Source organism: Pygoscelis adeliae, unplaced genomic scaffold (genome assembly GCF_000699105.1).
Source record: "Pygoscelis adeliae isolate BGI_AS28 unplaced genomic scaffold, ASM69910v1 Scaffold170, whole genome shotgun sequence".
NCBI classification, from domain to species: Eukaryota; Metazoa; Chordata; class Aves; order Sphenisciformes; family Spheniscidae; genus Pygoscelis; species Pygoscelis adeliae.
Genome location: NW_008824002.1, coordinates 419,978 through 442,673, shown reverse-complemented (window position 1 = coordinate 442,673; position 22,696 = coordinate 419,978). Strand labels below are relative to the sequence as shown.

Below are 22,696 nucleotides of genomic sequence, written 5' to 3'. Positions count from 1 at the left end.
CCTCTCGCCGCCGCTGGGCCACCCGGGGGAAGGGGGGGAGTCCCGAGTGACCCTGCCCGCCGCGTGGGCGCCTTTGCTCCCGGAGAGGTTTGCGTCGTTTCAGGCCTTCCCCTCAGGGCTGCCGGCGGGCGAGGGCAGCGGGGCTGGTGCTGTGCCTGTACCCGCCAGCGAGCACCGCCGGATTGACGGCGTTAACGTGTGAAACTAGTGCAAGGTGCCTCTTAAGTTATCCTGAACGCCTAAAGAAATCTTACCTTTATCTTTTCTTTTTTTCGCAATTCTAAACACTGATGCTAACACGAATATGATGTACTAAAGTCGCCGTTTATTGATTGCCGTTTCCTGCATCACATTTGCACATTTAGCCTCCTTGCTTTCGGGTGTTTGTTTTGCACACAGTTAAAGACTTTAAAGAATTTAAATTGCATATTGTTTGATAAAGCCTTTCGGTTTTGTTAAAACACTTTTTCACCAAAAAGTAGCATAACTTAAACTAGCATTACAGTATTTTTAAAATTTGTTAGTGGTGTTCTCTCTCTGTGCTTCATGAAAGGCTAGGGAAGGAAAGCCTCTGGCTGCTCCCTGTGAGCAGCATTCTCATGGTCTGCGGGGAGGTACAAGAAAATCCTTTTTGTTATGTTGTACAAATTACATTATGGTTTTTGTCAGAAACCCAGATGCAACAATTGGATAGAAGCTTGAGTGGGAACAGGTACGGAGAGGTAATATTAGTCTCCTAGCTGTAGGGTTCTACAAAATAGGTATTTTGAGAGTAGTCGCTATGTAAGATTTTTTACAGCATTTTCTGTGCTCCAGTAGTTTTGTTACAGCATGTACTGTGTTCAAGTAATTTTTTTTGTTGCTGAGAAGGGTAAGATCTAACTGTTGGAACTGATAAGCTGCTACTGTAAGTTAAGGGCTTTCTGAGATACTGATGCATGACCTTTTAAGTCTTTACCATGGTGTGTGCTCCCTTTAATGTTTTACCTAACTTTAGTAGTGTATAGTGTCTTTGATTTCTTTTCAGCCAAAGTTACGAAAAACCCAAGGAGGGAAGCAAGAGAAAAAAGTTATCCACCCTTACAGCAGAAAAGCCGCGCAGCTTGCAAGGGAAGCACACAAACAGGAAAAGAAAGAAAAGTAAGTTGACTGTGCAATGTCTGTGTACAGACGAAAGGATAGCGTCACAGTAGATATTTTTTGTTTGGGTGGTGGTGGGAGGCGACTGTTATGCTGATACAACCTTAAGGTAAAAGGCAGACCTATGTAACAGTACTGCTGTGCCGAGTGAACTGACAGGTTTACGTTCATGAAATCGCTTATACAAAGTATATAGTTCTGCTACTTGATTTTTGGTGTTGTCTTTACAAGTTAGGTTTCTTCTTATTGCAGCACTTTGCTTTTTATAATCTGAATGGCGTGGTGCTGGTGATTTCACATGAAGCCCAGTCACCTAGTTTGACTTTACTCGAAGATATAGTAAGAATCCTGCTTGGGGTCTAGCTTCTTGTGCTGAAGTGCTGAGTTTATAGAAAAGGAAACCCAGAAGCCTTCCTGCAGAAGAGAGACTTCTGAATAAAACCTGAATAGTTAACTCTTCTTTGGTGATTTCCTGCTGTTCCATGGCAAGTTTGGTTTTCTGCTTTTAAGTTTTACTTCCCCCTTCTACAGAGGGAAAAGATAGCTGGAGAAGGCTGGCCTTTAGTTTCCATTCTGTCTCAGCTTGCTAGTTGATATGCTGTGATTGTTTGTTTAGAAAGTTATTAAAGCATTTTCTGTCAAGTATACTAGTATATGGATGGACCATGTGAGCTGAGCCCAAATATTCATATGTCTGAAGGTGTTAAATTGGGAACTCCTGGAACAGTTGAAATGTTCCTTAGAGACTGTGCAATTTTATGGGTGGGGATGGATGTACAACTTTATCCACAGCAAAGTTGTAAGGTTGCTCTAACTAGAAAGGGGCCCTTTACTAGCATAGCTGTGTCATGTAGCCTCAACCAGAGCTGCTGCACGAATTTACAAGTAGCATGTGTTGAGGATCGGGCAGTTTCCTAATGTGCAAGTTTTCCCTGCTGCTTCATGTTTTGTCTGTGCTCTCTGACTACTGATTGTAATTAAGTTTTTATTGTAGATTATTTTCCTAGTGCTAAATTGACTACTTCGTCCTTTCACTCTCTCATCTTGCCTCATAACTGCCACTCAGAGCACTTAATCACAAAAGATAACTGAATCATACTTGAGTCTTAGTGCTTACATCTGTGACTTTGTCATAAAGAAAAACATGCACAAGAAAACTTACTGAGTGAAACAGTGATGTACTGATTATTCATTATGACATGGCACACTCAGTCAAATCTTTTAGTGATTGTCTCTGTGGGTAGAATTATACTGATACAGACACCTGTGCTGACATGTCTTGTTAGAGTGCTACTTTTGGTTCCTCTTGCAACAGCAAGAAGTTAAAGCAAAGAACTCCCACTGGAATAGTATTCTCCCATTTAACTTGCTGTCTAATTACTTTTCTTCGTGGAGAAGGTTTTAAGGCATCTGTTAGAGATGGCACAGGGCAATCTATTTTGTTACAGGTAAGAGAGTACCAAATGCATCATTCATTTCTCTGCTTAATGCGTTAATACTGCAGTAATTAGGTCACCCTTTCCATGAAAAGGAATTAAAAGATGCTGGCTTTGTACTGACTAGGCTTTGTTACTGAGGCAGCTAGATTTGGCAAGTCATAGTATGTAAGAAATGAACAGCTGAAAAGTTTACTGCTTTAAGGATATTCAGAACAGCATCAGGGTGTCTTGTACTACTGGACCCACCTTTGCGGCAGTGGAGTCTTAGTCCACTGCTGACATTGCCAAGTGACGTCTACAGAGCAAAATATGGAATCAAAACTGATTTAGGAGCCAAAGGCCACTTAGTAGTTTTGAGCACACAGGGTTCAGTAAACTTGAAATGTTACTGACTTTCTAACTGATTCTCTAGACAGATATACTCGTAGTAAGCAATTGTAACACACCTTGTCCTTTCTCGTATGATGATCTAGATGATCTTAACCCTTAAGTTCGGTTAAAAAAAAAAAAAGTTCTAGGTCCCCCAGTGACAGACAAAAAATTAAATTCTTTAATTTATTGGAAGTTTCCTTTCTTTCAGCAGTTGTCACCAAATGTATTAATTTCAAGACTTGCTCATCTGAGAGTGGTTTTAGTGCCTAGTCTTTACTATGTAGATTTCTGCCTGTGCTTGCCAGAGTAGATTAAGTCTCATAGCTCAGCAAATTACAGTACCAGTCTTTTCTCTGCACTAGCCCCCATGGCTGTAGTTTTACAGAAGATGCTCCAGTTAATACATCGTGGCATGCAGCTCTCAGTTCAACCTTGTTAATTTTTTTTTTTTTAAACTGCATCAATAATTGCAATACTAAAAAAAATGGATTTGTTGGATTGAACAGCAGTTAACTTCTCGGTGCTGGAGAACCATGTTACACAAGGATTAATTGAGGGTGTATGTTTAGGCAGTTTATTTCCTATGCCTTGCAAGTAACACCTTATCTTGACTAGCGGTACATGTAGAACAATTGCTACAGCATCTTCTTTCTGTCCCCTAGCACCCGTTGCCACTGGCTGTTAAAGACAGCTAAATGCTCCTTGCCTTTCATTTGGGCTCCAGTAGTTTCCCCTGTGCACAATGACAGGTTAATCCTCTATGAAAGCTTTTTTTGGAGGATTTAAGTTCAGTTCAAATGCTTTTGCTAACACATGTAAGTCTACCATGTTACTTCAGCCTTTTTTTATAAAGTTATTTGCTTTTTAAAAAGGAATTTTACATAAAAGAAACAGACTTATTTACAAATGAGTTTTTTACTTGTTTGAGAGACAGTGGTCTTTATAGCAGTATGATTAGCCTTCCTGTTCCTTTCCTCTGAAATGTAGCAAAAGGAGCTAGTCATGGCAGCAGAATCCTTCCAAGTGAAACAAGCAGACTACCTTTTGGTCTGTGTCATGGGTTACCTGAGGAAGAAGCGCCATTTTATGAAAAACGATTAAATATTGGCAGCCAAGCAAGCTAATAAAAGGTGAGCTTCAAGCAGCCCAATGAAAGAGCAAACGGTTTATCCTGAATTCTTTTGGCGGTCAGTGAAGCCTAATGCCTTCACAGAGCAAAAGTGCTTAATAGAGAGAAACTCAGCTTAAGATTAGAGGATGTAGATAGCTATCCTTTCTATTAGGCTATCTTTAGGATGTTGGTAGTTATCCTTTTTGGGCCTCACAGAGCAGAGATGCTCCACAGAGAGAAACTCAGTTTAAGATTAGAGGATGTAGATCTCTGTCCATTTCTTTAGGCTCTGTTTCTTGATTTCTGCCTTTTCTTTTCCAAGCTCCCTTACTATTTCAAGTGTGAGGCCTCTAGGCTAATGGTAAAAGATGTAACCGTTCATTTTTGCATAGGGAGACTGTTCCACCAAAAGTAGCGTGTCAGTCTGGACCATTCAAAGCATATTGTGATAGCAAAATGATCTGTCTATAAATAAGATTTCTACATCTTGCAGTTCTGGGTCCTAAACAATTAACTAGCGTTATTCACAGATCTGCGCTTTGTAGATCGCTCTTGTGGTGGTGTTCTAAAAATAATTTGCATTAAAAACATCCTCCAATTGTCTGTACTCTATTTTCTGTACTGTCTTGGCTTGAAGAGCAATTTAGCTCGAAAGACATGAATAATGTTGATATCTTTTCTTCCCTAGTGTCTTTAAAAGTCTCAAGGGTTCCAGTTTCTTTTGGATCTCTATTATTGTAATGATCAGCTTGTTAAATCTTAAGATCTTTTTTTTTTTTTTAAATATTGGGAGTTAAGCATGTGTTTAAAAACAGTCAGTTTAGCCACTAACCAGTCTTCTTAGTGTAATTACTTAGCTTTCAGTTTCTTTAATATAATGGTGGGGTTTGGGTTCATTTTGCAGAGATCTGAAAAAGACAAGATAAATATCTGATGCTGGGACGGAAGAAAGCTTTCCACTCCTACACTCAGGAAAAAGAAGTAGCCCGCACCAATTTTGTTCTTCCTCGCTGCTTTTGCAGGTCTATTAAATGTCTTCATTTAGTGGCATCTGATAATACTAAATAAATGCTCTGACATTGTTGCTTCCAAATTTGTGACTTAACTGCAGTAAGTTTACTGAAGGCTTTTTAACTGGAAAATGACTTACTGCAGTTGAAATATTTGCAGAAACAATTTTCCAAATTACTTCTATGTAATGACAGCCCCGTTCTCTGGCTGGAAGGTTAGTACATCCTTTGGCAGTAAATAGGAGAAGCTGCCTCGTAATCTCTACAGTATTTTCTTTCTTAATCCCATCTACAGATCTGGTACTTTTTTGACCATGCTTCTCATTGTATGGAAATAAGTTGTCTTAAATGTGGGGAGGACCCAAAACTGCAGGCAGTATTCTCAATATGATCTTACCAGCCCTGAGTAAAGGGGATAATTTCTCTGTACAGGCTAATGCACTTCTACAACATGGAAGAACTGGATCAGAGACAGTCAACGAATCTAGGAAGTTCATACAGTTTGTCTGTATTATTTTAATTAAGCTGTGAATTTACTTGCCAGAAGATGCTGTAATTGTGGTTGGCTAAATTTGTGCAATGATACTTTTTGAACATACGTACATTTTATCTGTCGATTACTATTCAATACAAAGGTATTACCTTGGATGTAGGAAGTCCTTGAATGGCATATTACTGGAAGGTGAGAATGTCTCTTGTAGAAGTATCAGTAAATGTTTGCTTTGATTTTGTGTGGTTTGTTTCTTTTGGTTTTGTGGTTTTTTTTTTCCTTTAGTGCTTGGCTGGAGACAGGATTCAGGACTAGGGACAGTTTAGGCTTCTATTTAACTCTTTAACTTTTCTATATGATGGAGGAAATAACTACTTGTGAACATTCCTGTTTATGTTGAACAGGAAAGGAAATTGCATTTAGTTATGAGATGCATATTCAAGTATCTTTTGCCCAAACAACATAATAAAAAAGGGAAGACATTACCCACAAGGAATTTCAATACTTAATGCAGCACTGGGGAAAAAGGAGGGAGAAATTCTGCTCTAAGTTGCAGAAGTCTTTTACAGCCTCCATTGTCCAGATACTCTTCAACGCAAGCATTCTCAATGAAATATGACAGTAATAATAAGCTTATTGTCCAGAAACTGGCTGCACTACAAAAGACCAATCTTGACCATAATAAGAGGAGACAGACCAGTTGGTTTTAGAAAATTGACTACATTCGTAAGTCATCTCGTTCACTTGAATCGCACCTTTTTCTTGCCTGCGTCCCTCTTCTCAGTTCTCCTCAAGGTCTAATGCGCAGCAAGAAATTCCAGTGTATTACTACCAATTTATTCTCTCTTAATCTACATGTGAATCCTTATTCCTATAGGCAACTTGTTAGCTCTGTTAAATAATTACAAAGGTATTTTTATGAGACAGCAATAGCTGGTTCACTGGCGCCAGTAGAACACTGCTTTTTCTACACTTTAGGAAACCAGGCCCTAATGGGATATTCCTGGAACTTCTCTTAGTGGTGATGTACCAACACCAATCATGTTTTGTTTGCAACTGCTGAAATCTCTGTCTGCTTTTGGTAGCTAAAGCTGATCTAGCACTGGAATTTTTTTTTCTGTCTTTTTCCCTCCCGAGTCAAAATATACCCTTTCTATTGTGCATATATTGTAAATTTTTTAGGAGTCTCTGCATTTTCATTACAAATATACTAGTCTAATACTGTCATGCTCCGAGGTATGAGAACTATGGAGTTTTTACAGTATTTCTTGATCTGGCGTGAAGCGACCCCTTAGGAGTAAGCAGTAGCCTTAAAATATCTCCTTGTGGAGCTCTTTGTTTGTTTGTTTCTCCTTAGCTTTTCTGTTGTCTAACTTCTTAATCTCCCTTGAGCCACTATGCTTCTAGTTGCGCTGTTTGCAGCAGTGATGCTTTGAGATGTACTCTTGCAGATTCTTCATGTGGAACTGAAAAAATGTTAGCTCTTAAAATTATTTGTTTTGCTTACAGAAATGAACTGCAAAAAAATAAGAATTTTTAATTCTTACAGAGGGATTTTCATATGGAAGTATCCTAAAATGCTTAACAAAGCCACTAATTGGTGCGTAAGCTAACAAAAACGGACATGTGTAGGGAGAAATATGGAAGGTATTTAGCAACAAGAAACAAGGAAATATGTCCTGTCAACCATGATTTTTTTTTTTCGTAATGAAAGAACCTATCTTAGTTCTCAGAGCCATGGATGGCATTTGTATGTGTGGATATTATAGGGAAAAATACTGAATTGGTAAACTGATTTGGCAAATATTTATTCATTTTTAGTATTTAGAGTAGAACAGTTGAATACAATCTGAGATAAAGAGGCGCTGACAGAGCGTGAAGGCTTTAACCTTTTAAGTACCTAGTAAATATCAAGAAAACCACTGATCATCCTTATCAGTAATCAGTGCCTAAGCAGATGATTTTTGGGAGGTAGGTGGAGGAGAAAATCATTAAGAAGCAACAGCCTGCCACAAGATTGTATCCCTATCCTCATCCTCTCTTCCCATTGAGCAAAAGATGTTGCTCATTGTGTGGAAGGAGACGAGAGGAACTTTCTTTGACTTACTTTACTTGATTAGCCTCCCTGCTAATACTGTTGTCTTCTAGCAGTCGTTGAGGTGGGGGTTTTATGAAAACTACAATAAGGCAACATCTGATCCTATCATTTGTTACTGCACACACTGAAGTAAGTTGTGTACACCTAGAGACTGAAGGCTTTTCTTCCAGAAGAAAATCCTGGTTATATACTTCATTGCCTAGATAAATAAATGATGCAGTGACCCTTGCAGGTGCAAATGGTAGTTTGTAGTGTTTTAAAGCAGACATACATGATATAAGTTATGATTCTAATCAGGCAGCTTTTCTAGATGGCATCATAGTTTTCTCCATGGCAACGCTTTGCAGATGTGCTCGGCTGGCTTTGTTGCCATGCAAGATTCACAGCAGGGACTGCTGGTGTGGAGTTCCACTGTGTGGAATATGTGTCCTTTTCTTGGTCGCTATTACCCTTCAAAACTCCCTGCTGTTAAGTCCTCTGTAGGCTACCTACCACAGTTTTTATTGAAGACATCTACAGCCGAGTTTTAAAGCTGACTTCTAATCTAACTCATTTTTCCTTTCTATTTTACATAGTCTCATCCAGGTCTGTCCTTTAACCCACAGAAACGAGAGTAATTTTTGTTAAAACACTAAAATCTTTTAATTAAATCAACCAGCTTGGGTTTTTTTGGCAGGTATGGTAAAACTCAAACCCCATGCTTGACCTCTATAGACTTTTGCCTTAAAAATGCTTATCAGATGCTGGAGCATCTGTAGAAGTAAAAAGGCTTTTCTTGAATGCGTTAGTGGAATTCTTAGCAGCTCACACATGCTGTGCATTGGCTTTTGTGTGGCTTTTAGACGGTCTTCAGAGGATGAAATACTTCCTGAAAAAGCTAATCTTTATTTTAATAATGTAGGTTTGTGGCCAAGTGACACAAGTATGTTGTCTCTGGAAAGTAGGGCTTTCTCTTTTGATCTGAATTTTTGTGACGGGTGACAGACTTCTGTGCTCCGAGTTACTTCAGTTAACTAAAATGCTCATTAAATTCTATAGAGTATAAGGAATTTAATGAAGGAGCACATTAGCTTTGAACTCTGTTGAATTTTGGTATTGTTTGTTCTTTGTCAATGATATCCTTTATCAATTTGCTTATTAAATAATTTAAAAAAAAAAGGTCAATTTTATCACAGGTCCTTGGATATATATACTGAACGTGCATGGCTAAGATATTTTTTTCCAGTGACAAATTTCATACTTATCCCAACAATGTATTATTTTCCTTTCTGGAAATAAAGTGACATTCAGCAACATTGATTGCTGCAGACTGAATCCGAGAGCTTCAGGATGAAAATGCATGAGGCACTGCATTACCGGTTAGAAAACTTGTGTTCTCTGAGAACTGCTCAATAGGACGGGAATTAATCCCAAACTGAATTGTGTACACACATCCCATAGAGCACAGAAGGCTTCAAGTATTCTGCTAGAGATTGAGGTGGAGTGAAAAATACTTTGAGATGGATTTTTTTTAACCTTTTTTATAAAGTTGTTAATTTTGGTTTCTTAATATCTTAACTCTTACTGTTCACTAAGCACAAACTTTAATTATTACAAGCTTATTAGATACTGGAATGGTATTTTTCACATTGTATGCTTGATTTGCCAGGATGCAGTGCGGTGAAATCTTCGTTCTTGATCTCCAAACTCATTAAATATAGCAGCAGAATATAGAAATACTTAATGAAATTATTACAATGCAGGTCTTCTGTGAAATACTTCTGCTCTGCTCTGAGAAAAGTGTTGTGTCCTATTTTCATCCTGTTTTTTTCCATTTAATTGCTTCCAAGAAACTGTTTAACTTAATAAGTAAAATGGACAAATTTCAGATAGTAGTTTTATTAAAAAGTAGAAATTTTAGATGAAGCAGAATAAGTTTTATGTTGTTCTAAATTTGGCAAATACTTCTATTTGAAATTTTACCTTGACTTTCATTCTGACTCCAAGAAAAAAGATTTTTTGGAGAAAGAAAATGAAGATAATTATTTGTATGGTACTCCTTCCTGGCTAACATACCTGTTTTTTCTCTGCTAGGTTGAAGACTGACAAAGCTTTGCGTTTGAGTATCATTGGTGAGCAGAAACTTCTGTAACTGAATACAGTACTCAACTTTTTAGCATAGATTTTAAGTTTTACCAACTTTATAGATACTCTAGTTAGAGTTTCGTTCTCTATAATCTGACCCTGTAATCTTAAAATAGACTTTGTTGAAATGCTAAAATACCTGACATAGTCATTCAAGTAGTATATACAGGGTGAACTTGGGGCTGAGTATAGCCTAATCTTTAGTCAGTGCATGTGACAACAGGGCAATATAGACCAAACGTCTGTTTTGTACAGCTGTACGTGTATTTATTGTACTTGTCTCCATGCTTTTTTTAATCGCTTGTAAAAGAGGATGATATATGTAGGTCAACAGACACATTGTGCTAGCAAGTAAATTCAAAATTTTGGGACACAACCTGGAATATTTTTTTCTCTTTCATATGATTGATACTGTACCTTTTCAATTTAATCTGTTTAAAAATTGTGATGATCAGAACTCTTGCTCAGCCATTGTGTTGGGTTTTTTTTCCCCCCTTGGGGCCTTCCTAAGTTTCCATCTTAAGCAATTGATCCAGTGATATTTTAAATAAAGCATAGCATTTTTTTTCTGTAAGGAAGACATAAAATACATCTGAGATGGTGTGAGAATGTTTCTATTACAGCTACCTTCATACCTGGTACACACAGTATCGGTGAGTCTATGATGCTATTCAAAATCTTGAAAAATGGGGGGTTATTTAAAAAATGTTGAAGAATTTTGATCTGTGTTGATGCTACAGTGATGATGTAATCATTAATGTTAAGTTTATTCTTGTAGGAGAAAAATTGCAATGGTTTCAAAGTCACCTTGACCCCAATAAAATTGAGTACACGAAGAAGGAAGCTGGTGAACTAATTGAAAAGTAAGACTGGTGTTAAAAACAGGATGAAAAAGCTTGATTTGTCTTTTAAAATAATGTTCTTAAGATCTGTAAAGTGGTGACTCAGAGAAGGACTTTTTATATATTACTATTAATATCAAATAGTTGATTTTGTTGCAGCTGACGTTAATTATGTATTGAAAGATGTATATATTCACACTAGAATTACTGAAGTCAGTCGTGTTGTTTGGGGCTTTTTTTATTATTTAAGTATATGTCTGCTTTTGTAGTGTGTGGAGGACTGATTTGCACAGTAGTAATTGCATGAATTTGCTAGTCAGGTTATTCAGAGACACTTAAATACACAGATTTCATTCTACTTCTTCATTCTTTAATTTTCTTTGCTGAGGTTAAACAGTACTCAGGTGGGTCAATTTTTAGGGCAGAAAATATCAAAATTGAATCTGCTAAGAAGCAACTCAATTATTTCTGTGCTGCTGAATGTATGTACCTGTAGCTTGTCACAATTTTTCACCTGCTAGCTAAATAACATAATATGTATGTATTCTTACACAGGTGTACTATATCAGTTTCCTTTCAGAAGCTCTGACATATTTCCTACACTTCATGAAACCTGTAAACTGCTAATCAATGCTAGGGATACTGCAAAGGCAATAAAGGCTTACTTTTTGGATTTGGGTTAGGCGTTTGTGAGATGATGTAGAACACATGCCAGAGAAGAACTTTACTTTAAAAATTATTATTGAGGTGGTGAAATTCAGCAGTTAAGTTAGGAATACTTAGATTTAACACTGGTCTTCCAGAGCAGGTGAGTTATAATAATGTGTTTGTTTTTTTGTTTTGTGTGTTTGTTTTATGCAAACATAGTTTAAAAAAAAAAAAGGCAAATAAAAAAACCAGTCCTTCTGTAAGCCGCAGATGATTCAAATGAAGTTCTAAATGGAGCTTCCACTTTGAAGATGAAAGTAATAGTTCAAATCTAAGAAACATCTCTGACTAATTTAGAAAATAAATACAATTAGTAAAATAACTTCTTAGATTACTAAAGTAATTCTGTTTTGCAAAGGTTTTGCATGATTCCATCTAGCATAAATGCATTTTATTTCTTTCAGTTATATGTGTCGATTTAATGCTGAATTGGAGCAGATTGAATTACAAAACAGTATTAAAGGTAGACAAGGAAGACAGCATGGTTCACGGGAGACTGTCATCAAGCAGACCATAGAACGTGAAAGACAACTCTATGAAGGCTATGGAATAGGTATGTAAAAACATTAGAAATAATCCTGTTGTCACATCTTCTCCTCCTGCTCACAAGGCTAGAATCTAAGTGAAATTTCTAGGCATTATCTTTATTTTTCTCTTCAAAGGAATTAACTAACTGCTAGGTATTTATGCCTTGCGGAGGAGTTTGGGAGAAGGGGCAGGGTGAAAAAATGGGAAAAAAGATGGTGGAGATCTGGCTCATATTTCTGCTTTACTACTTTGCCTTTGTGCATCTTTGCTAGTCCTGCCTCAGTGCAGGCATATATAACATATTTTTGAAACTAAAGTGGGATTTAATGCACCTGTCTCAAATACAGATTCTGTTCAGCAGCTTGCTTGGACCTTCATTATATACAGAGTATTTTTTATCTTAAAAATGCACTTTAGTGGGTGTGCATGTTTTAACATGCATTACCATGAAGACTTTATTTGCTCATGTGGGGAATAACCAACATCACTTTCTCTACAAATAAATTACTTTTTTTAGGTGGGCTTTGTTATCTGGACTTGTGCCAATGAAGTTTTTATACACAGCTTTCTCTAACATTCCTTTGATAATATATAAACTTACTGTTAGGGATAAACCTGTGGCCTGACTTGCCCCTTTCCACTGAGGTGGACCCAGTGGCATGAGGACTTCATCAAGTTTCATGTCATGAGAGAGAGGGGTCTTTAGGTTTCATGAACTCAGAGAACCAAAGCCTCTGAACTCGTGGGCCTAAAACATCTTCAGAAAGAGACTCTTCATTCCACTAAGGTTGAGATGTGCTTCCTGTGGGAGAACGATTGCAGCAGAAATTGTAGTACAGATGTATTTCCAAAATGTGAGTATTTCTGGAGTTTTCCTATTAAAATTTAGGTAATCCAGGAAGAAATCCTGGGCTATTTTGACACATTTACTCTACAGGCTCTTTTGTACGGGCATGAATGATAACCCGCAAGTAGAAAAACACATTTTTCCCTCTCGCTCTTCTCAGGCAGAGGAGCTATGCTCCTTTCTTTGACTTACTGGAGATGGTGGCGGAGGGAGTGGAAGTGCTCTGTGTGTGTGAAGGCCCTAACACTTAACCTCTTAATAAGCAAAAACCCACAAAAACTCCAAAGACTTAAAATTAAAAATCGTGTAGATAGGAGCCTAGTTGAAAGCAGTTTGAGTTTTTAAACATTTACTTTGGCCATTATCACAAGTTTGAATAAAATCATAATGCCAGATATTCTCGTTGACTTTATTACCATTTATCTTTATCTGGGGTAGCCATCTATGCCAGCAGATTATCTCATGAAATCTGAGGAGCATCATGTGTGAAAACCACAACATAAGCATCGGAGCTGAAAATTTCCTCTTACGGTGCATAGTTGTCTTTAAGAAGAAACACTTAAACTCTTTTTGAAAGTACTTTTGGTTTTGGAGGTAGCACACAGATGCAGGCTACGTGTGAGAAAGAAATAAAAGACTGAAAATTTGGTAGCTGGAACTAGGCTGAAGTGAAGCAGCAGTGATCTGGTGAAATAAGGGAGAAAGACAAAGGGATAATGAAAGTGCAAAAAACAGTTGTTTTGAGGAGAGTCAAGTATAAAATAGTAGTGAAATTTCTGTATTTTTCTGTAACAAATAAGCATGTTGGAGTTGAGTGATGAACTTGGCTTTAATGCTAAAGAATTAATCAAAGGCAGTCAGTCCTAACAGTGAAAGTACGTCATGGAAGACATGAAAAACCTTCATTGTTCTGTGGTTAGGATACAAAGCATGGCAAGGTTTGGGTCGTGTGTCATATTCCCTTTCCCCCCAGTTTATATTTTACCAACAAAGAAAATGAATGGCTCTAAAAATTTTGCCAGCATTACTTAGTATTTTCACATCCTGCAATGGCAGAGGAATTCAGGAATAGCTGTGTGACTTCATGTGTAATCTTTTATTTCTTAAAAGGGGGGGGAAAAAAGTCATAGAAGGTAGATACTATGGATGTCATCAAATAGCTCAATTGTAGAAAATCTCCTTTTTGGTTTTGCTTTTAAATTTTAAGTTAATTTAATTTAAAGTTAAATTTTAGTTCTTCTTTTTTTCCCCCTACTGCTTTGTGGAAAGGTGACAGAAAAAAAGCAATAGGATTAGAAAGAAAGAGTCAAATGCACAAGCACAACATAAAAATAAAGAAGAATCCAGAAATATTGTAAGCAAAATTTGAGGTTATTATAGTATTAGTAAGTAAAGCATTCAGAGAGCATGGTGCAACTTCACATATTAAATATGCTCTCAAATCATTCATTATTTGTTGTCACAGCTGCTGCAGGTTTTTGCTCTCTGTCTAGGACAGTATTCATTCAGAGAAAATAGTTGCCGCTAAATACTGTAATTAGAGATTGGGGATAAATGGAAATCAGCTGGAAACTGCTTTTATGCTCTAGCTCATTATTATCCCTGGAAGCTGTAGTGAAGGGAGCTTTTATAACTGACTTAGTATTTGTTGAGTTCCGTTCCCCCCCCCCCATTCTTGAACTTCGTTATTTCTTGTATGCATGTGCATTTGCTATGAAGAGACTACATGATACAAATTGTTTACATTCAGGAAGGTCTCCTAAAATTCGATGCCGTGTATATATATAAATCAGATATACCTAAATGAAAAATTAATTCTTCTTTACTGGCTGTTTACAAAAGTGGTAGATATCCAAAGGCATGGTAAATTTTAATCTTTTTTTTTAAAAGTAGTACCTATGCAGGGAACATGCAGTCTATCTGCGAGGATGTTGAATTTTTTTAGCAGCTACTTGTCACTTCCTTACGCCTTATATGTATCTACATTAATTTTACTGTGGTTTTCTTCCTGATGTTGTCATTTGTGTGTGTTTGTTTTTTTAATCGTCTTACATGTTTATAGCAAAACTATTGAAAGGGAATCATAGATATTTACAGGATATACCCTTGGAACTCAGAATTAGCATGCTTTCAGTTGAAAAGCATCATAATTATTTCATCTGAACATCACACATTTTTGATAATTTGCTTCTAATTACCTTGCATGTTCTCTCAGAAGCATAATGTTAATCTTGGGGAAAAACGGCCTTAAAAGCTAAACGCATCACTCCTATTAGTTAATTCTTGAAACTTGAGGATATAAAGAAATTGATTTAATTCAGATGAAAGTTGTATCATTTAAATGTATCTGCTAGTGTAACTACTGTACTGTTTGTTAGCTGCTGTTTTCTGTAACGATCATTATTGTGTAACTGAATGGTTCTTTATCTAAAGAGCTTCTAGACTTTCTAACATCCTTTTCCTTCTCTAACTTCAGGCTGCAATATCATCCTTTAACCTGACTTGGGTGTTTCTCTGTATGACAGTTCTAATGGATGTGATATATATGCAGTCTATATGCTGTGCAGAGCACTGTCAGAGCAGTGATGTTTCAGTCCGTGTGAGATTTAGGTAAATCTCATGTGCAAATCTTTGCTTTGGGAGAGAGAAATGGTTACTGCTATGAAGAATGATGATGTTTTTATTAACAGCATACTTCTGGAAGGAAATAAAACATCTCGGCAGACTGTCACAGAGCACTTGGTTAAAAAGTAGTGCTGTGGGACAGAGCTCCAGAAGGGCGCTCTGACACTGGGATTGGCTCCTCTATCCCCTTTTTCTCTAGTTATGCTTTAGAAGCCCTCCAGTCCAAGCCTGTGGACACAGGCAGGATTGGTTAGACCTACAGCTGACAGAAGCTTTTTACTTCTGATGCCCATCAGAACTTTGAAGTAATCTGGTCCAGTGCTTCTCTATCCGAGCAGTGGGAAAGGTGCTGACTTTACAGTATTTATGCAAGTTTTGTGTTACAAATTAAGCTTTGTCTTTTTCCTTGTCATGAAATGGTGTTAAGCCCTAACATCCTCATGACAGAGTTTGAGAGCTAACATGCTGTTTGTTCTTCCTCAGAAGAAAGATAGGAAAATAAAACATTATCTGAAAGGGTCAGAAACATGAAAAAAATGCTTACTTAAATTTTTCACTGCTGTTTCATTCTAACACATATGTTACCGAATACTTCATCTTAGAAATGCCAGACAGTGTCTGCTCCCCAAAATACTGTCTTTGTTTCTTTTCCACTAACCCCTGTGCCCTATTTCTCCATCTTCCATTTTTTCCATCTTTAGTTCAGAAAACACTCTCCTGTGACTTAACATTTTTAAAGCAAACTAAGAAGTTCACAAGTAGCAGCAAAAAACACGACACTGGTGCATGCTAAGGAGATACTTCTGAGTCAGACAAGTGCTATTAATCTTGTCATTTATTCCTGGTTCGTCTGAGAATAACACTGAACTGTGTGTTGGGTCAGTGCTTTGCTAGAAGGAACAAATAGAAATCTCAGCACATTTCTGGGGCAGTTGGCCCAAATTAGCATAGTGCTACTTCTGCCACACTCACTGGTTACATCACTAAGCTCTGTCCTAGGAGAAAACAGAGTAGGCATTGCTCCTTGTACAATATCTGAGAGAAGGGAAGAACTTCTTTCTCTCATGTGGTGGCTAGAACATTTCAGCATTTGGCACTGTGCTGCCAAGAGTGCAATTCAAGCGACTACAAAGAAAGCAAGAGGGACCATGGCTTTGTTTCAATGCTTAGTTGGGAAGGATGGACCTAATGTGGCATTGATGTTTATCAGAACCCAGGAATCAGCAGACAAGAAAAGGATTAGGTATATGTTTCTTTGCCTTGCCTTGATCAACTGTGAGCAGTATTGCTGTATCTATTTACCAAGAAGCAGGCTGCAGCAATCAATGTAACTGGTATTAAAAACTGTTGAGTATATTATTGTTCTTCAGTTGGTAACTTTGTAACCCAATGTGAAGGGAGGAAATAATTTCTGAATAATAAAGACTATCTGGCCACAAAGATAGTGACAGGCACCATCATCCTACATTCTGTAGTAGCAAAATCATCTATAATCCTGCATTGATAACATTATCTGATTTATTACTGTAAGACTCGGGAAAATCGATAGATGAACAAAGGCAGAACTGTATGTTCAGGGTTTGCTCAAGGATGGTATAAGAAGTTCCTGAAATGTCATGTTTTTAAGAGCTAAAATAGTAGAGTGGATTTAACATTACAGAGGTAGCAAGCAGTCATCTTTGTTGAGCGACCTGTCGCTGGGAAATCTGTACACTTCATAGACAGCAATAAGGTATTTTATATTGTGCAAAAATTTCAAGGCTCCTAAGGCATAAATCTCTACAAATTAGTGAAGATGTTAAACATAGGTCACTTGTAATACTTCAGGACTGACCAAGAAAAGAATGACACTGAGTCAAGACAAAGCAGCTTAGGCATCCTAGGTAAAATTCTGCATGAGTTTATAAACTACATATCTAGTAGGAATGTTTTGGCTACTCCAGGAGGGGGGGCGGGGGGAAGGTCTGTCCCACAGGTCTCCATACAAGATGTTTGCCTTCCTTTTTACTACCAAAGGTAATAAACATTTGTAATGAGTATATGTCACTTATTTCTGTTAGTGAGGAAGACTGAAAACTTTCAGTCATTAAAACTATTGATGTTTGTTTCTGTTCAACTAAGAGGAACATCAGCTCATGAGAGGAGATAGGTGCCAACAGTCTATATAAATATTATGTTGCATTTACTGCAGTATTTAACAGGCATTTCAGCAACCACGGAATGCTAGTCTCCCAGTATTGAGTAGTTTGTAGAACAGGTATTTAACAATGGAAACTATAATTGCATTGGAGTAAGGCTGATTGCTATCAGATAGCCATTCTTTGCTCTCAGGCTGTCTCATGGCAAGTGGAGAGAAGTAGCATTATATTCCAAAATCCAAGAATATGTTCTATTTAAACACCTGACATCTTACTGTACTCTTCCTAGTGTTTATATTTTAAAAACACACACACATATATATACTCTTGTACTGCATGGTAAATTTTTTGAAGTGTATTTAACTGTTTGTTACATTTTCTTACTTGAATTATCGGAGTTACTTTCCTAACTCTACTGCTGATCTGTCTTGCTTGCAGTGGTGACTTAAGTGCTTTGAAATTTTTTTCCAAAAACATATCAAAATACTTACAGACCACTTAGTACTCATTAATTTAGAGTGAGGCTTGTATATTTAGGTCAGCTTTGAAACTAAGCTTTCCTATTTTACCTTTTATTTGTTGTGCATATTTATAGTAAGTTTTGCAGAGCAGAATTGTCTTTTTATTATGTGGGTGAGTGAATGTCTGTTAACAACTAGCATAACCAGACCTTGATCTTGGTTGAGGGTGTTAGTTGTGCTTTTAAAACAAATAATAAATAAATTATTTCCCTTGTTTCTTCACTGGACTTTTTTAAAAGAAACTTTAAGTGCTTAAAATTTTGCTATTTCTTGGATGTGTCAGTTTAGAGAAAACGAAGCATTCTCTTTTTATTATTTGTCAGGATTGGATTTTCAGTAACTGGTACATTTGAATTCTGGAACAGTTGTAGGTGTAAGTTCCCCTCCTTCTCTTTAGCAGTGAGAGCTCTTCCTGTTTATATATTGCTCTAGAAACTTTCTAATACGAATCCTCATTCTCATTTTCTTGGTATTCTAATCCCTGAAATAATATGTTCAGCCCTTTAACTCACATTTCTTTCTTTGAAATGAGACTCACTTGAATAATGTAACACATCTAATAGAATTTAATTTCTTTCCAATTAGAAATCCCAGACATTATGAACAGAAAGCATCTTAAATTTTTCAGGTAAGTTCTTTTTTTTTTTATCGCTACTAATCTGTTTATGCAAAACAGTGTTTCTGAATTTGACATGTTGTATGTCTTTTTTCTTAAAAAAGAATTTATGCAAAACTGTCAAAGAATTTGCCATTTGAAAAAGCAGACTAGGTATGGAGTTGCTATTTTGGCATTTCTTAGCTGTTACAAGCTAAACGCAGGTGACAGTTAATCATTAAAACATTGGAAGGATTAGAAAGCTTCGACAGTTAGAATTCCATTTCTGTAACTTAAGCATCTTTTTTTGATATTATTAGAGAATATTTTCTCTTTACCTAAAATTCTCACCTCAGCTGTTCACTGAATTGGTTTACACAAAAAGGATTAGCATTTGTTCATTTGTTTACACAAAAAGGATTAGCGTTTACTGTTAGTGTTTAAGGATCAAGACGTAGATTTATTGATAAATGGAATTACACTGTTTTCTTACCTGAAATGAGATTTCAGATGGTAATTGTAGTCATATAACATAGTGACCTAAGTTATTTATAGTCAGAACTTATCATTAAGCAACTAAAACAGCACTAAGTTTTTAGTCATGCATTCTAAGATCCAACTCTAGGTGTAATACAGTCTGCAGCAGTGTTTGTGTGTAATACTAGTTGAAAATCTTAAGTGAATTGATGACTTGCATCCAGTTAAAAGATCTGGGAGCTGTGAAGCTTGCTGCTAGCTCATCTGGGGCAGCAAGCCAATATGCCTTGGTAATGGACTGCATGACCACTCTTGCTGACAGCTCTGTCAAATGAGATACTTTAAAGAAAAAAAAAAAAGACTTAAGAATGCGTATGTTGCCAGGAATGATATACCACCAACTCCTAGGGGCGGTATGCAGCCAGAAGTCATACTTACAGGATGTTGGAATAAAGCCAGAAATCTCAAAGAAGAGATAGGCCTCTGGCTGCTGTGTTTATAAATGCACAATTGACTTCTTGTACTGATGGAAGTGTTGTTTTATTACCCGGGTAGTGCAAAACCACATCTGTCTTACAATTGGCAAATACTGTCTTTGCCCTTGAGAAAAATTATCCATGAAGTGCACTTACTATAAGCAAGCAAGCATTCTATTAATTGAGTACTGGGTTTGACTTGTGATATTTAAATGAACCCTTCCTCCTTCATGGAGTCTTTTGAAATAATATACTTATGTGAGTTAATGTTTACTAACATTTTGTGTCCCCTTGAAGTCATACAACACGTTAACAGTTACCACAAATCATAATTAAGGACTTCATGTTACACGTACACTAGCTCTGCAAATTGAGCATCCAGATGAAGAAACTTCCAAACTGCTTTTCCATTGCTTACAAGACTGGGAGTTTAGTGTGTCAAACCTAAAAGCAAGTGGCCTAAAGTAACTGAGGGTACAAATAGTCTGTGGGAATAAAGTGAATTTTTTTTGTTCAGAATGTCAAACCTGAAAGTACTTAATTCTTCACAGAGAAATAATAGCTGTTGTAGTGTACAAGATCAGGTGAAAACGTTGGTGCTTATTTATACTGCAGTGGGACTGGTAGTATTATTTAGAAAAGCAGCCTCACTTGTGTTAGCATCTTCTGAGGAAAGGTGAATTAACGCTGTCATTCCTTCTTGCTATTTCTATTGGTAGTTGTTTTCCATTACTTTTTTTTTCTTTAAGAGAATGGGATGGTGATCTGAGGAAACTGCCAAACATCAAAATGAAAAAGCTCTCAGCTAGGGATGCTGCTGGCAGTCACCCTGAGGTGGCAGATACGGAAGCTGAAGAAGAATTGAATAAAGCAGAAGAGGTGGCCTAATGAGCACCAGCTGATTCAAGAGCTGGAACAGCTGAAGGGAATTGTAAGAAACCTGTTTTAATTATCACTGGAAACAAGAATAAATTCTAACTATATTTGCAAAGGCTTTGCTAGTTGCATTTTTTATAAGCTCACTGTGTACCTATAGTAAAGAGTAAACAGTATATTATTGGGTAAAGCTGTATGCTGTTGGATAAAAAATTTTGAATATAAATAAATAGTTAAAATCTTAATTGTGTCCTTACTTCTCATATGGTACCTTCTCTTTAGGATGCAGGCTCCTGAGTTGACAAAGCAATTGTAGTTTATATCTTGAAATCCTGACTAGCTGAGTACCTCTTCCCTGGTCATAGAGCAGTCAGGGTTCAGACACCTGTTAGAAATACCTTGTGGTGGGAAATCCTTACGTTTTCCTGGTAATGGCAAGAATGTATGTCATTTAGTATATCAATAGCCGGCACCCTGGTAAACAGTGGGCCCAGCTAGTGGCAACTTTTATCCATCTCTTGTGGTGGTGGCTGGGATGTCTCTAGGTGTATGCAGTTCTGTGGAGAGCAGTGAGAGACCTCATCTCACAAAATCCTGTGTTGCGTGGCACAGAACACTCACTTTGGGTGTCAGAAATGCTCTCCCATTTGGTAGAAAAGTGTATGCAGAAGATGAGATACATGGAGCATCAGTTAATCATGAAGAACTCTTGTACCTTCTCTTGTCTGAGAATCTGTCAGGAACATAGAGAGCTGGAAAGACTTCAGTAATTCAATATTGAGTATTTTATGTTTTGTCAAGAGAATTTGAGAGGATTACACTGTCCTCACCACTCTCTATTGAAGAATTCAGATCAGAAGCCAATTAAAGTCCCTACAGTCTGTTTTTTAAATACATCTTTTGTCCTTTTTTTTGACCCCTCTGTTGAGAAAGCTGTGCATTTTAAAATTAAGTTGCTTAGGATTTTTAAATAGCAGGCTTGTTTTATGAAGCAGCTTTTTAGATGCCTTTAAGTCTGTTTTTCAGGAAGGTTCTTAGCAGGTTCTCACTTTTAATACTGTAAAATAAAATAAAAAAAGGAAAAAAAAGGGCAAGGGCAAAGCCAGGGATAATTTCACAGCAGGCGCTAAGTAGGACATCTCTGTCAGTGCAAATTAGATTGTCTGGGCACAGAAGTCACCGTTCAGAGGTACTGTCTGTATGCATTGTAGCAGCCACAGTTCAGATGCCTGTTAATGATGTGGAAATAATTATTCTTGGTGGATGATCTTTCTAGTACTTGATCCGCAGTACAGTTCTGTGTGTTGAACAACAAGGCTTTGTCATGGTAAATAGTTATGTGGGTTTCCCAGATTTCTTCTACAGATATCCAGGTGTGTATTTTCTTAGCTGTGCAGTGTTACTGATGAGTGTTACTCTGTTAACATCTATATTAAGTTTTCCCTCTTTACAAAATAGGCTTGTGCTATCCTTTCATGTTTTAGGAAACCAATCTATTTAGAATTAACCATTGTCCTCCTTAAATTAATCTAAGGAAGAAACCTGAATAAATTTAACAGACCTGAAGCACGTGTGAGTGATCTAATGCATCTTCAGACAGACTGCAAGTCTTAAACCTGTCTGGAGGTCTTATCCTCTGACACCAGCCGTATCTCTAGGTTGTCACATCACTGCTTTGTGTTTGTGTTTTAGAAATAAGTTCAGGGCAGGCCTCTGACATTTTTTTAACTTTGTTAAATTGAGTTGTGTTGTGGAATTCAGCCTGTTTTGATTTATAAAACTTGAGGTGTTAAACTCTGGTGGAAGCTGAGCCAGGGTAATTGGTCTGAACTAAAGCCGTGTGTGTGTGTGTGTTCAGTGGTTTGACAGATTTTGCCTTTCTGAAGATTCATCTTACATTTTTGCTTGTATACAAGGTCTGATGTGCTTTGAAGTTGTAAGTAGAAACATTGCGGAAAAAGTCACTTTCCCATCACATTGGGAAAGTGAGAAAGAAATACAGAAGAAAAATGAGCAGTAAGGTAACTAGAAGGTTTAGCATGTCACAGTAATGGCAGTGTATTAGGCTGACATCCTGGTGAATTCTTTAAAAAAAAATTGTCCCGCAAAGTTACAGAGAATGAGATGTTCTATATTCCTTAAAACAATTCACTAATAAGGCATTATAAAAAAGTAAGTATTACTTGTGTGGTTGATGTGATAGTCAAATATTTGAAGTAATTTCTTTTTTAACATCTGTTGTTCACACTTCAAGAACATGTTTAAAATTTGGACTTCGT

At 37.0% G+C, this 22,696-nt stretch overlaps 1 protein-coding gene across 1 annotated transcript in view; it reads left to right on the top strand.

Annotated features, from left to right (window-relative positions):
- TMA16 (translation machinery associated 16 homolog (S. cerevisiae)) overlaps positions 1-20,661 on the top strand; it is a 24,834-nt gene extending 4,173 nt beyond the window's left edge. Inside the window, exons 3-9 of the mRNA XM_009325288.1 lie at positions 670-722; positions 1,028-1,140; positions 9,734-9,771; positions 10,563-10,647; positions 11,739-11,887; positions 18,579-18,621; positions 20,291-20,661. Coding sequence (XP_009323563.1) covers positions 670-722; positions 1,028-1,140; positions 9,734-9,771; positions 10,563-10,647; positions 11,739-11,887; positions 18,579-18,621; positions 20,291-20,429 — 620 coding nt within the window. The 3' untranslated portion in view covers positions 20,430-20,661. The remainder of the gene's footprint in view (positions 1-669; positions 723-1,027; positions 1,141-9,733; positions 9,772-10,562; positions 10,648-11,738; positions 11,888-18,578; positions 18,622-20,290) is intronic.
- The last annotated feature ends 2,035 nt before the right edge of the window (positions 20,662-22,696 follow it).